Source organism: Penaeus vannamei, chromosome 9 (genome assembly GCF_042767895.1).
Source record: "Penaeus vannamei isolate JL-2024 chromosome 9, ASM4276789v1, whole genome shotgun sequence".
NCBI lineage: Eukaryota > Metazoa > Arthropoda > Malacostraca > Decapoda > Penaeidae > Penaeus > Penaeus vannamei.
In genome coordinates, this window is record NC_091557.1 from 1,141,991 (window position 1) to 1,156,453 (window position 14,463).

Sequence of the window (14,463 nt, forward strand, 5' to 3'; positions counted from 1 at the left end):
GTCATTTTCTGATAGGTGAGTCGCGTTGCCTTTGGAGTGAGGGGGTTTATGCTACAGATCTGAGTGAGTTAGAAGTGGTTTTGAGCGATATTAGCTTGTGTATTGGTGTTCTTTTTAAAAGGAGGTCCGGGAGATGGAGGATTTCAGCGCCTTGTTGTTGTTAGTGTTTGGGGGAATTTAAATGGATGGGAGTCGGTCTGTGTGTTCTTATTACGGTGTATTGAAGTGTTAGTGGAGTAGTATAACCTGGATATCGAATATATGTCTGAATATGTGATATACTGAAGAATATCCCATTTTTAATGTACAAACGTATTTTTTAAACTTGTATTTGAACTAATTGACGTTTGAACAATTAGAAACTGTTGGTATTGCGCTCCATGGTTTGGCGGTTTTAAAGATTTAAGCTTCGCAAAATGGACAAAGAAATATAAAGATATAGTTTGTAATCATAAGCCATTTAGGGATTTAAATATCTTGACGTTCCTGCCAGGGTCAAGTGAGGTCATTTGATTCGTTTTACCTGACCCAAGTTTATTGAAAAGAGCATAGCTTTTAGAAATTATCTAAAAGCTATGGTGTCTGGCTCTATTTTGTTATGTTTTGCTTTTATTTTCTCGATTTTTTTTGATAAATGTGCTTTTCGAAAGTAGGCCTAGATAAGCACGACAGTATTTTACTTCATCTTAGGATTTGCCATTAATTGATAGATGTTTTAGAATGCTAACACTATGGGTTTATTTTACCTTTTTTATATAATCTTGCTCATACTTGCTATTATGCAAGGCTGGAAATTTAAATACCAGTCAGTTGAACAGTTATATCCACCACAAACAATTAAATTTAGAATGAATGAAATACCCGTTTATTCAGAATTGTGCATTACATTTCTCAACTTTTTAAAAAATAAACCAAAGGGGTATATTTAAACCTGTTTCTTTTCCTCTTTATAGTTTTCTTATGAGGAATACCCAACACTATATTCGGAGATGGGGTACCAAGTTATTTTAAAGAAAAACATCAGCATTTAATTGTCACTTATTTCACAATATTCAGAGCTGTTCCATGTAGCTCGTGTCCACCCCCCTCCCCCATTTTAGAAATCCTGATAGGGTGTAGCACAGGCCTGTAGTTCGCTGCTTATTGGAGAAGTGAGCATTAGATAACTGTCTAATGCTAATTATTTCTTGTTAGTAAGAAAATACTATTAAATGGCAGTTTGTAAAGAATTGTATATATCCATTATATCTCTTCAGTACCATTTTTAGTTTTTAAACAGTTCAGTAACATTCTTTTCAAAAAATGATTAAAACCAAAGTACTGTACAGAGCATTTTGACATGACTCACTTTCAAAAATAAGGAAAGGTCACACCATCAATATTGCACCTCTTTTGATTCATTAATTTAGATGTATATATTGATATTTATTTATTTAAAAAGTATCAGTATATATGAATTGCCTCCATTATCCAGAGGAATTACCTAATAGTTCACCATTTCCTTTTGCTAAATTTCATTTCTCCTGCAGAGAGAGAGAGAAAATCCTGGCCAACATGGGTGAGGCAGAGGGAGCTGCTAACCGCTGGGAATTGAGTAAGGAGAACATCCAGCCGCTGAAGCAGGGACGAAAGGCCACTGTCTTGTCTGTGGCCCTCGATGAGAGTGCTGCTCGCAAGCTGAGTGCAGAGAGGCAGTATGTGGTTGCTTTTTTCTTTGTAATATTTATGGTCATTGTTATTTTTGACCCCACTCCTCTTTATTCTTGAGGAGTGAATGATATTTTAGCAAGATATGACCATGGCTATTTAAGAAATTAAGTGAATCCATTGTGTTCAATGCAGAAACTCTTTCTTGACCAGATACACAAAGCTAACATATACAGTGATTTTTCTTGTCTCCAGATGTGAATTATTATTATTATTGTGCTGTCTACCCTTAAGACATTTGTAAATAATTCATTTCAATAGCCAATAAAAAAAAATCTTGACAAGTGAAATTTGTTATCCACATTAAGAAGTACCAGTTGTTTAAAAGAATTGGTTCACAGTTATCTTGCGTCTCATTTCTCATTGTACTCATTATAGTGGTCCATGTAAGGGTTTATGTACATACTTTAAATCAACATTGACCAACATTCTTAAACATAAATGCTACTTGTTGTCAACTTTGTGGTTCATACTTTGTTCCCTCTTCCCCTGTGGTACAAATAGCTCTCCAGATTTTATCTAGCTTAAGAATCTCTTAATGTTGGGGGTTAGGTTCCTGAAATCCACAACTTGACTAGAATGACAAGTGAAATTCTGATGATCGTGTTGAGTGCCATAAGTTTCCTTTTTCGGGTACATTGGGTAACATAAGAAAATAGGCCATTTTGCCAGGTGGTTCCCATAAAAAGTTTAAATTCATCTAACCTTTTTCTTTCTTTCTTTCTTTCTTTTTCTTTCTGACTTACCAATTACACATGGAATGTTTAGTTAGCTACCATATTTCATGTTAATCTTTGGTGCACAAAAGTTTTACATTTTTCTCAACAGTATTTTTGAAGAGGAATTACGCACATATTCTGGAGATGATCCCTTAGATGTATGGTACCGTTACGTCCTTTGGGTTGAGCAAAACTACCCCAAAGGAGGTAAGGAGGGAAACATCACAAAGCTCATTGAAAAATGCGTCACGGCCCTGCATACCAGCAAAGACACCCACAAGAAATATGACAATGACTCTCGTTTCTTGGAACTCTGGATTAAATATGTAAGTGTGGCACCTTCTAAAAGTTATGTCACTGCTACAGATTAATGGTGCACTGCATACCTTAGATTATATAAAACTGAATTAGAAGAAAGACCCATAATCTTTTCATTGGAGAGGGTAGACCATTTCTTAATAGAAGTCTCCATTCACAGGCAAATTTATGTCCCAGTCCAGTGGAAATCTATCAGACGTTGGAAGCCAAAGGAATGTGTACAGGTCTTGCCGAATTCTACATGAGCTGGGCATGGGAGATTGAGAAAGTGGGTAACTACAAACGTGCAGATGCAGTTTATCAGAAGGGTCTCCAGAGTGGTGCTAAGCCATTTGATGTCCTGGAAGATGCACATAAGTAAGACATTTGCATTACTTTAGTTCATTGTACTAGTTTTTGAAATTTCCATAATTTTTTGTAAATATGGAGTATTGGTATGAATTTTCTCTTTCAATTGAAGTTAAAAGATGGGCTAACTACCCTACAGTTTATCAGATATATCAGTGTTTATTAAAAATAATTTTATCTATATCTTGGTCATATTTGATTAGCAAGTTTGTTCATTTATGTATGTATTTATGTTTTGGACACACATGATCTTCAGAATTCTCACCGTCTACCTTTGTGTCTCCAGAAAATTCCAGATGAGAGTTACCCGCTCAACACTGGAAGGAAAACTGGTGGAGACTGATACAAGTACCTCTGAAGCCCAAAGAGCTGCACTCGCCTCCCTGAAACCACAGGGACGCAAGCACCATGTCCCAGTTGAGCGTGTGGGAGCTAATGTCATTGGGTCTGCAGGAAGGGTAGCTGTTGCCCCTCCCACAAGCAACCGTGGTGGACCAGCATTTCAGATTTTCCAAGTGAGTTGAGGCTCTAGGCTCGTTTGATGTTGATCGTTCACTCATTATAAAGGCTGTAAGGAAAGCCAGGATTTCTTTTCAAGATACTAGATAGTAGCCTCTTTTGCTTTTGATACATGTTTGTTATTAAGCACCAATTAAACAAACACCAATTAGTCTTTCATTCATCAACTTTGGGTGGCATTTGGTTGTCAGCAGTAAACTTTTCATTCTATTCTCTTACTCTGTCAACTGCTGTACAGTTATCTATTATCTACTGCAACTGGGAGTCCCATAACCTGCAATCAGATTACAAAAAATATTGACTACTTTGTCATTATCACCAATTTTTGTCTGACAGTACCTCAGTCCTCCCTATCATTATCACTTTCAACTTTATCATTTCTTCTTCACTAACTGTTAATCTAAAATTTCCAGGATAGTGGTGGCCGGTCAGTGGCTTCTCAGAGAGATGCCTCGGGAGGAGTTCTGCCAGTCCGAACAGCAGTGAACAAGGAGAATGTCAAAGACCCTGGTGTTTGGTCAAAGGCTAAAGCTAGCCAGAGAACCACTCCTGTTGTACCTGTGGAAGACCTCAACAAATACCAAAAGCCTGCATTCTCATGTGAGCCTAAATTTTCAAGCTTGTGTTGCCGTGAAGTTGAGAGAGTATTACTTTCAGCAAAGATGTGTGCACATGGCCATGTAAATCTGATATTTATGATATGTTCTGTCATCTTCACACAGTGCATGAAGATGCTCAACTCTCGCAGCCAACAACCACCCCAGCAAAACTCCCACAGACAAGTAATGTTCTAAGCATTCGCAAGAAAGAGTTTGAGGAGTGGCATGTCCCCATGTTTATCTCAGAGCCATTTGACCCAAAAGTCCAACCACAGTATTGCAAACATAAGGTAAGTAATCGACGAAAAGAACACAAAGAAGTCGTTATAACTCGCGTGTAGGGCTCTATCCCTTGTTGCCGTGCTGTGCCCAAACTTTGGAGAAGACTGTTTCATATGTGTTGCTAAAGAAGAAAGAGAATTCACATTTATGATGGGAAGTGTGATAGAACCCATTTAAAGTAGTTCTGAATAGAATCCTGAAGTAATGTGTTGTATGTTATTGAAATAAAATTGTATATCTTTGTATTTATAACTTTACATATTCTTCCTCTAATGTTTTACACAGGTGTATTGTGGAACAGAGGAGTTCAGCTTTGAAGAGCTTCGGGCTGCAAAATTTTTCAAGAAGCGTAAAGAAGAGGAGAAAAAGAATGGTGAGCATAGGATTGTTGTTAGTATGCATTAGTATAGCTGTTTGAACACTGTATACTATTTGTATACTATGCTTGCTCATTACTTTTTCTATGTATCAGTATATGTGAATTTCCGTTTTCAAGTTTCCATGCAGAAGTAGAATATGTATTTATTTACATTTCAGCTGAGCTTCAACAAATGCAGGATATGCTCAAGAAGCAAGAGGAGATGATCCAGCAGTTGCTGCAGGAACGTTTGTCGCAGCAAAAGAGAGAGGAATCAGAGTTAAGGGTAAATTTCATGTGTGTTATTTATTCTTTTCCTTCGTTTATTTTTCATTCCATCCTCTCTCCTCCCTCCATCTCCCTAGAAGTAATTGATCTTGTTTTTACCAGTGGTGGTGTGTTGGGTGGCTTCCAACTCTTTACAACATCTCTATATGATCAGATTAGTATGCTGAATGTTTATGTATAAGCGTGTGTGTGTGTGTGTATATATATATACAAGTGTGTGTGTGTGTGTGTGTGTGTGTGTGTATATAAGTATGTGTATATATAAGTGTGTGTGTATATATATAAGTGTGTGTGTGTATATATATGTGTGTGTGTGTGTTTGTGTGTGTATATAAGTGTGTGTGTGTGTTTGTGTGTATATATAAGTGTGTGTGTGTGTATATATATAAGTGTGTGTGTGTGTATATATATAAGTGTGTGTGTGTGTATATATATAAGTGTGTGTGTGTGTATATATATAAGTGTGTGTGTGTGTATATATATAAGTGTGTGTGTGTGTATATATACACACAAACACACACACTTATATATATAAGTGTGTGTGTTTGTGTGTATATATATAAGTGTGTGTGTGTGTATATATATAAGTGTGTGTGTGTATATATATATAAGTGTGTGTGTGTGTATTTATATATAAGTGTGTGTGTGTCTATATATAAGTGTGTGTGTGTCTATATATAAGTGCTTGTGTGTATGTTTGTGCGTGTGTGTATGTTTGTGCGTGTGTGTGTGTGTATATGTGTGTGTGTGTGTGTGCATGTGTAATATGGGACATTACAGTATGTTATAATCAGATGGCGGAAGTAGTGTGGTGTATGGACTAGTTCAAAACCTAGAAGGTGGAACATGGCCAGGAAATTTAGCAGACTACTGTGTACTATATATCCATATTTTTATTTACACTCTCTACTCCTCTTATTTATCTCTGCTTTACTGAATTTGTTCCCCCCTCTTTATCTTTTTCCCTACCATAGTATCCTGTATTGACATTGACTGTTATCCTAATTGTTACCTCATTTTTATCCTTTCCACCACAATGCTTTACCATAGTGCTCTATGACCTTTGATGTTTAACACATTTGTTTGTTTCTACCATTAACCATTCTCTGCTCATATAAGCGAATTTTTCTTTTACTTGTCTGTTCATTATGATTATCCAGAGTTCTAAAATGAAGGAATTTTCTTGTTTCAGGCTCCTGAAATGGTCTCCCCAGCAGAACCTGTCTTGGAAGTCAGTTCAGTCAGAAGAAAAAGAGAAGACAGGAAGGCAGAGGTATGAGGCATATCTATTGTTTTTCATATATACACCTTTTCTCTGTGTTGAACCATCAGTGTGTATGCTTGCTTGCCTTCTTTCATGAACAAGTGCATATTTTTATGTGGAAGTATTTTGTATTTACTTTGTTCTGAGACAGTTGGTATGTACTTCAGTATGTATTAAGTAGAGAACCTTTCCCCTTCGTCAACAGAGTATGGGCCGCAACATCTATCACGACAGTTGGATTGCCATTAACAAGTCGGTGAATGCCTCTGTCAACTATTCGGTGAATGCATCTCATGTAAGTTGGTCTTGGCTGCAAATGAGATGCAAAGGAACAAAGAGAGTGATTTTATTTTATTTATTTATTTATTATTATTTTTTTTTTAATACTTTATCATGACCAGAATTCACTACATAAAGAAAAAGTATAAATAATGATAAGAATATATTGCTTTGTTTTAATATTACTGTAAATACAGTAGTCCTATGCATCATTCATTTAGTTGATTCTTTATATTTGACAGCTTTTGGATGAAAGTACTACTAGTGCATTGCTACAGTGCCAGCCAGCAGTGGCCAGTCCTTGCAGCAAGGAATCTTCCCATTTACAAGAACCCAGTTTGTCAGTGCCAGGTAAGTTTTGTAAATTTTGTTGTAGATCAGGATTGCAAAGGTATCTTGCCAGGCTGCATTCAATTCTGAAATGAGGAATAAGGTCTTTTGTGATAGTGGTACAAAACCAGAATGAATGCTTTTAGAGGAATTTGTACTTTCTTCTGCATTACCCTGTGAATGTTCCCACTCTTTCAGCACCCCTCCCTACTAGCCGGGACAATTCCAACCTGAGCACCAGCAGCAACTCGCGTGGTCTTAATGTTACTGACCCCACTGTCAACACCAAGATGGCCATGAACATGATCAATGAGATGTGGTCGGCGAGTCTTTTCAAAGATGACCTTCAGCAGGACACCAACAGCCTAGGACAGACACCCGAACCTGAGCCCAAGGCAGCTGCGAAGGCAAGCGCACCCTTCTCTATCTTCCAGGTCAGTATGAGGAGGAATCATGGAAGTATATTTCACTGATGGAGAAAAATAAACCATATCCGTGTGTTTTGTGTGCCTATAAGTGGAGTAAGAGGTACAGGTCTGGGCACAAGTGGGATGTATGGTGAATCAGTACTTATGTTTATATATGAATATTAAGGAAATGTTGCAGGTTTAGGTGCCTGTTGCTTGAAGTTGTTACTGGAAGTGGCCAATTTCATATAATATCTAAACACTCATTATTATTATTGTTATTATTTATATATTTGCAGGATGATGGCAAGCCTAGTCATATTGGCAAGGAATCGGGTCCAGCACCATTCACTATATTCAGCGATACATCTGAGAAGAAACCAGTGAAGAGTGACCCCTTCACGATCTTTTCTGATGAGGTTGAAAGTGCCCCCAAGAAGCAGGAAACCAAACCATGCCAGCCATTTGCCATCTTCTCTGATGCTGAGGTTGGTGTCTGCACTTTTTGAAAGTACCTTAATGAGGAAAATTTTGTTATAAAAATCAATTTTCATGTTATTGTGATGCTGATGCTCAGAAAATACCTACATAAAAATAAGTAAAGAAATGAATAAAAAATAAAAAAAAGACTGACCAATTACCATCCATCTTTCCCTGATCCCCCCAGGCCTGCAAGATACCTGACCCAAATGATCTGTTCGCCGACGACAACAATGAGAATGACCCCCCAGCAGGGTTTGTTCAGCAAAAGGAATTCAGAAGCACCTCTGGCATCCTACAGCCTGCCACCAATGTCCCTGTACTGCTTGTGGAGGATACTGAGAGGCCAGAAGTGGAGGAGGAGAAAGTGGAAGGGGCTGTGGGTAGTGCTGATAGAACTAGAGGGGACTTAGGAGGGGTAAGTTTATTTTTCTGTATATTCATTTTAGTTGACTACTTTACAGAGAGAGAGAGAGAGTGAAACTTGGTATTTAAAGACTTTTAGAAATCGTTATATATTGTTGCAACTGTGGGCTTGTTGCTGTTGTATTTGATATGGAATAAATGGGGGGGGGGGGGGATAATACCCCTACAGAACTCTTAGACTAAATAATGTTAAATCTACAGTTGAGTAATATAATTGCTTCTTTGAAATATCAGGAAAATGTTTTTCAGTGTACCTGCTAATGATCTGTAGTCAGTCTTTTGTTCACAATCACACGAGCATTGCATTACCTTTCCTCCCCTTCTGTCTCCCATTAGGACGATGATTACCTAGATGACATTGTGCCCTTGAATGGAGGAAACATGGCTGACTTGACCCTGAAGATGCCCAAAAACCCTGAGGCTTTTGCCAAGATGGCCAAGGTGGCATCCACACCTGGGCCATGGTCGCTTGGCTGTGTACCCCAGGCCACAACCAATGGGGACGACTTTACCATGGCAGTCCTCAAGATTAACAAGTGAGGCAATGAACCAACACCTTTTTTTCCATTCTTTTCCTGGATCTTTCTTTACCTTTTTTTTTCTCATCTGCTTTTTCATTCTTGTTATAATTTCATTATTTTTCAATTTGCCTCCCAAAGCTGTATCAGACATGAAACAGAGAACCTGTCCATGTAGTTCTTAAGTGTGGAGTTCTGACAACTGAAAATTTATATAACTATAACCTAAAAAATCTTAATTTAAATTATTTCATTTTTCTCACTTCCTCGACAGCCATTTCCCAGAAATCAAAGAAAGTGAGGAGGAAAAGGAAGACAGCGGAGAGCTCATGCCTCCTCCTCCCGTCACGCAAGCTCCTCCCTCCTCACCCATCCCCAAGCCTGCTCTTTCCCCCATTATGGAGGCTTCAAGAGAGTACAGGTAAAAAGGCTTCAGTGGTTATTTTGTGTTTTTATTTTTATTTTGCTGTCTTCTGATCTTGTATTAGTAATGAGGGTTATACTTTAATTATGTATTCATATATTGGCCTTTTTAATTTCTTTCTCTTGCTTCTCTATTTATTCTCGTCAGTAATTGTGCAGGATAACTAGACTTACATTTTCCTTGCAGGTCGTCTTCCACCTCCAGCAGCTCTGGCTATTCCACCACTTCCACCACTCTTGGAGGCCAAACCGTGCACGGGATCACACAACAAGGGGGTCTGTCCACGACGCACATCTCTCGCTCACGACACAACTCCCATACACAGTTAGAGGTGAGCTGTAAGAGATTATGCAATTCTGAAGATCTGTAACTAAATATTAAATCTTGTTTATATTTTTAAAAACAAATGTGCTTCACTCCTATCCATTGTTTGCTGGTAAATTTTGTATAATAAGCAGGTTTAATACTGTATTTTACTTTCATGTGAACCTGCTTTATTATTTTTTACCCTTTACTCTTTCTTCTCTTCAAGTTTGCCCTTGAGAGTGGAGGACCTGCTCAGACGGGAGACTTCACCAAATCGGGCTATTTAGCCGACAAATCTCGAGGAGAGAGCCTTGCTGAAACCAAACCAAGTTTTGCAACACAGGTATATCTACCTTTGGTACTGTACAATATTAGAGGATGAGTCATATGCTAAAATAGATGACAAGAACACATCTGTCAAGGTTTCAGATTGTCTTGTGGAAAGTGTATCATGCTCTATTTCTATTTTTCATTTGGCTGCAGTTTCGAGCAGATGATAAAGATGATTTTGACCCACGCCAAGCAGCCGTCATGCTAATGAACATGGATGAAATGCCACAATCACTGGCCGAGTCCACCAGGATTGATGCAAGAGAATTTAAACATGTTCCAGCTAGTAAGGTGAGTTTTTTCTGAATTTGTTGAATGTACATTTTTCTCAATTTGAATGATGAGGATGAGCAACCACCCTCAATTATAGGCTCAGAGATGTTAATTCTATTTACTGTGGAACGAATATCTTCACAATACAAGAGATGTATTTAACCGGTTTCGATTATATCATGTATTTCTGACGAAGATATAATCGCAACCGGTTAAATACATCTCTTGTATTGTGAAGATATTCGTTTTCATTCATACTTTTCCATATTTGTCAACATGAATACGGTTCATCTATTTACTGTGTTTTACTGTTCCCTGAATATGCACTTTAAAATGCTTTCAGACACAGAAGCTAAAGCTACCCGACGTGATCAATCCCTTTGCCGACGATCTCCTGCAAACTCTCCTGCTAAACATGGAACATCCTGTTGAGGAGCGAGGAGGCTTTGTGCTGCAACAGGGAAAGCTACCTCAAGTGAAGCCAAATAGCCAGGTAAATAGGGAGTAGCAAAGCTACATAAAATTGCTATAGTTTCCCACTTTTTTTTTACTTATCATTCTTTTTTTCCTCTATCCTTTTCCCCTCTCTCTCTCTCTCTCTCTCTCTCTCTGTCTGTCTCTCTCTCTCTCTCTCTCTCTCTCTCTCTCTCTCTCTCTCTCTCTCTCTCTCTCTCTCTCTCTCTCTCTCTCTCTCTTTTTTCATTCCTTTTTCCATTTTCTCACTCCTTTCCTCCATTTCTTTTCTTCTTGTAAGAATTCTTACAACCATGATCACACACAAAAAAAAAAACACTACCTATGAGCCTCATTCAATCTTTTCCTGGCTTCTCAAAGATCACCCTTGGAGGCGAGATGTTCCATGTGCGGCGCTTACGAGGGGAGGGAGCCTATGCCAAGGTGTTCCAGGCCTCGACACTCGACCCCATGAATGTCACCATTATGCCCTCTTTTGATGACAGTGATGAAGATGATGAGGATGAGGATGACGAGAAGCAGGTGAGTGGGAGTTGGATGGAGAGAAAGACAGGCCAGTATTGCAGTCTGTGTGAATGTTAATAGAGTGCAAAATAAACTGGAGAAGATTATTAATAGGCTGGCATCCTGGTATATGTATGAACAGTTTCTTTTTCTTCCTTTTTTTATGTGAAAGTTTAGTTAATATACAAATGGTTATCAAAATATGTATACACATTTGATATTAATGTTGATCCCCCCTCCCCCCCACACACACACACATAATGGTTATTTTTATTGGTGTATCAAAGAGCACTTATACCATTTCAGATGATTCTGAAAATTCAAAAGCCCTCATGCCCATGGGAGTTCTACATTTGCCATGAACTCCGTGAACGGCTGAAGGCTGAGAATGCATCCATCAACATGCTGGATTCAGTCATGAGAATAAACAGGGGATACTTCTATAATAATGGGTCAATCCTGGTGAACCAGTACCACAAGTATGGCACAATACTGGACATAGTGAACAGGTATGGGTATTGAGATTAATTAATGTACCCAGTAACTTAAATATTTTTTTATTTGTTTATTTATTCTTTAACATTCCTCATGAAAGCTGTGAATAAACAACTGTTGTTTTGGGGCTCAACTATAACAGTTCCATTACTTCTCATATATGTAACAATTAACTCGACCCACCTGCAGATACAAGGTTGCTGGCAAGACTGTCCCAGAAGAACTAGCCCTGTATTTCATGGTGGAGGTCCTGTCTATCCTAGAGGCGTTGCACAGTTGCAACATAATTCATGCTGACATAAAGCCTGACAATTTCCTGATCCGCAACACCCCAGTCATAGATGCAACAGCAAGATCCCCAGCTGAGATGTTTGCAAGCTGTCCAACCTCAGTCAAACTGATTGATTTTGGTCGAAGCATTGACATGCAGTTGCTGCCTGAGGGAACTACCTTTGTGGAAAAGGTATGTAAAGGATATGTTTTTCAAAGTATTGAGTAATCATAAATTTGTAGACTTATCATTATCTGGTTATATTCAATTTTATATCATTATTAGCAGTTTATTTAAATAGTAAAACAAGCAAAATAGATATGAAGACATTCACTATTCAGAGATAATAACAATGTTTGCATTTGCATAACTATAGCAAATGACTAGTAAAATGTAAATGTCAAAGTCTGAATGTTTATTAGCATTTGCACAGATGTCTAACCAAATTTTGGAAAAAGAAAAATCTCTTGGTTTTAAAGCCCTCTCCCTCTCCTATAACTGCAGGTAACAACAGAAGGGTTTACTTGTTGTGAAATGAGAGAAGGCAAGCCTTGGACCTACCAGCCTGACCTCTATGGAGCTGCAGCAGTTGCTTTCTGCCTTCTCTTTGGTTCTTATATGGATGTCAAGAAGAGTATGAGTGGCCAGTGGGAACTGAAGGGTGTCACTCTTAAAAGGTAATAACATACTGTTGCATTTTCATAGAGTATTGTGATATATCTAGTTAAATTAACCTGTTGTTTTTAATAAATTATAAGATTTTGAAGGTACTTTCAATATTCTCATTATGAAAATCCTGTAGCATCACAGTATAGATATAACATTGGTTCATTTTCAAATGCCAAACACAGGTACTGGAAGAAGGAGCTGTGGCAGTCAGTCTTCTCCACTCTGTTGAATGTACCCTCCTGCGCTGCCATCCCTAGTCTGTCCAAGCTCAAGCAAGAAATTATGACTACCTTCTTTGAGAACGGCATGCAAAACGAGTTCAATGTGAAGGTTCAGCAACTGTTCACCATGATGATTCAGAAGACCTGAGGACAAGTCACAGGCTGTTAAGTGATTTAAGCCTGCACCCATGACGATTTTGTATGAATGTTTTTTAAAGGATAACTTTCAGGTGAAGCAAAGTGATATGAGATACCAGTTAGATATTGTTATAAGTGTGAATTATTTTTTAGTGATACTATGCAAATTGTCATAGGAAATGGTACATATAATGCATAATGCATACATGTTTCTTACTCGAAGTTCAAAGGTAATGTGCCTTCACCGCAGCTGAAAAGTTTACTTTTTTAAGGAAATACTTCTACAGTGTTTTGACAAAGATGTTACAGTCTTGACTAAACTCTTTTCATTTCTTTTGTCTTATAGTTACCAAAGTATGAATTAAGCCTTCATCTTTTCTGTCTTTTATTTTTTCTTTTAATTCCTAATGATTGTGTTATTTTTTACGGTTTACAAGCACAAAACTTTGTAATTTTTTGTATAATACACTGTGCAGTGAGGATTTAACTTGTAATACAAACTGTGTCAAAGACTGAAGCCTTGCATAAATTGAATTTCTTAAGGCCAAGATGTATCTGTATTTTTTATGCAACAAATAAAGAACAAACATTAATATGAATTTTTATTAAAACTAATTATTCTGCTTCTTAGGGTTGAAAAACCTTTTAAAGTACACTTTATACTGATCGTTAACTCGATTATCCTTTTCACCACAATACTTTACTATAGTGCTGTATTACCTTAGATGTCTAGCACATTTATTCGTTTCAACCATTAACCATTTTTTATTCTCCCCAGATATCTTGGAAGTTTTTAGAAAGGGAAAATAAATTTTTGAGCTATAACATGATAAAGTTGAACATGCAAGGTTTGTAGGTGGAAAGGACATCCACACACTATCCTGGATATAATTTTTGATAAGTAAATGAAGACATGACGATGATCATCAAATCAAGCATCATTTCTAATGATTCGCAAACTCAAAAATACATAAAGAATTATCAGTAATGAATTTATGATCTCAATGCATAAACTCGGTTAGGAAAACTTACATTTAATGCAGCATGATAAGCAATTGCCATAGGGATTCCCAATTTCCTCATTTTAGGTGGACGCATTAAGAGGGGACGGGTTCTACTCGACCTGATATTTATAATGGTCAATCAATTTTTCGTATCAATTTTTTTGACAAATAGGACCAGGACATGTTATTAAAGCAAATGTGAATTGAAAGACATGAAACATAGATGATACATATACTCTAAAGGATACCAGCAAATTACATAGAAATACAAATGCAGAAGAATTTTTGCAGGATATGAAATGAAAGGAACAGAAAAAAAAATCAAGTACACCTATAATAAATTTTTAGAAACTACATATTGCTATTATCCAGAACCAGGAAATACCAGGCTTTAAAACTGTCCAGCAATTATGCATCAACATCCAGAAAATCACAAGGAATACCTCTCAAAAACTATTTTTAATTAGGCAGTACTTACACACTTCATGTTTTTTTGTGAAGACCAGTACACT

General features: G+C 37.4%; 1 protein-coding gene across 1 annotated transcript in view; it reads left to right on the forward strand.

Annotated features, from left to right (window-relative positions):
- LOC113820973 (mitotic checkpoint serine/threonine-protein kinase BUB1) overlaps positions 1-13,540 on the forward strand; it is a 13,644-nt gene extending 104 nt beyond the window's left edge. Inside the window, exons 1-26 of the mRNA XM_070125164.1 lie at positions 1-15; positions 1,532-1,694; positions 2,536-2,752; positions 2,905-3,101; positions 3,379-3,607; positions 4,025-4,211; positions 4,334-4,500; positions 4,778-4,865; positions 5,030-5,136; positions 6,331-6,411; positions 6,608-6,697; positions 6,924-7,032; positions 7,210-7,445; positions 7,718-7,906; positions 8,086-8,316; positions 8,661-8,860; positions 9,117-9,263; positions 9,453-9,597; positions 9,799-9,915; positions 10,056-10,193; positions 10,519-10,668; positions 11,010-11,171; positions 11,460-11,662; positions 11,838-12,111; positions 12,424-12,596; positions 12,771-13,540. The exon at positions 1-15 is cut by the window's left edge and continues 104 nt beyond it. Coding sequence (XP_069981265.1) covers positions 1,555-1,694; positions 2,536-2,752; positions 2,905-3,101; positions 3,379-3,607; positions 4,025-4,211; positions 4,334-4,500; positions 4,778-4,865; positions 5,030-5,136; positions 6,331-6,411; positions 6,608-6,697; positions 6,924-7,032; positions 7,210-7,445; positions 7,718-7,906; positions 8,086-8,316; positions 8,661-8,860; positions 9,117-9,263; positions 9,453-9,597; positions 9,799-9,915; positions 10,056-10,193; positions 10,519-10,668; positions 11,010-11,171; positions 11,460-11,662; positions 11,838-12,111; positions 12,424-12,596; positions 12,771-12,957 — 4,164 coding nt within the window. The 5' untranslated portion in view covers positions 1-15; positions 1,532-1,554 and the 3' untranslated portion in view covers positions 12,958-13,540. The remainder of the gene's footprint in view (positions 16-1,531; positions 1,695-2,535; positions 2,753-2,904; positions 3,102-3,378; positions 3,608-4,024; positions 4,212-4,333; positions 4,501-4,777; positions 4,866-5,029; positions 5,137-6,330; positions 6,412-6,607; positions 6,698-6,923; positions 7,033-7,209; positions 7,446-7,717; positions 7,907-8,085; positions 8,317-8,660; positions 8,861-9,116; positions 9,264-9,452; positions 9,598-9,798; positions 9,916-10,055; positions 10,194-10,518; positions 10,669-11,009; positions 11,172-11,459; positions 11,663-11,837; positions 12,112-12,423; positions 12,597-12,770) is intronic.
- Positions 13,541-14,463: the final 923 nt, after the last annotated feature.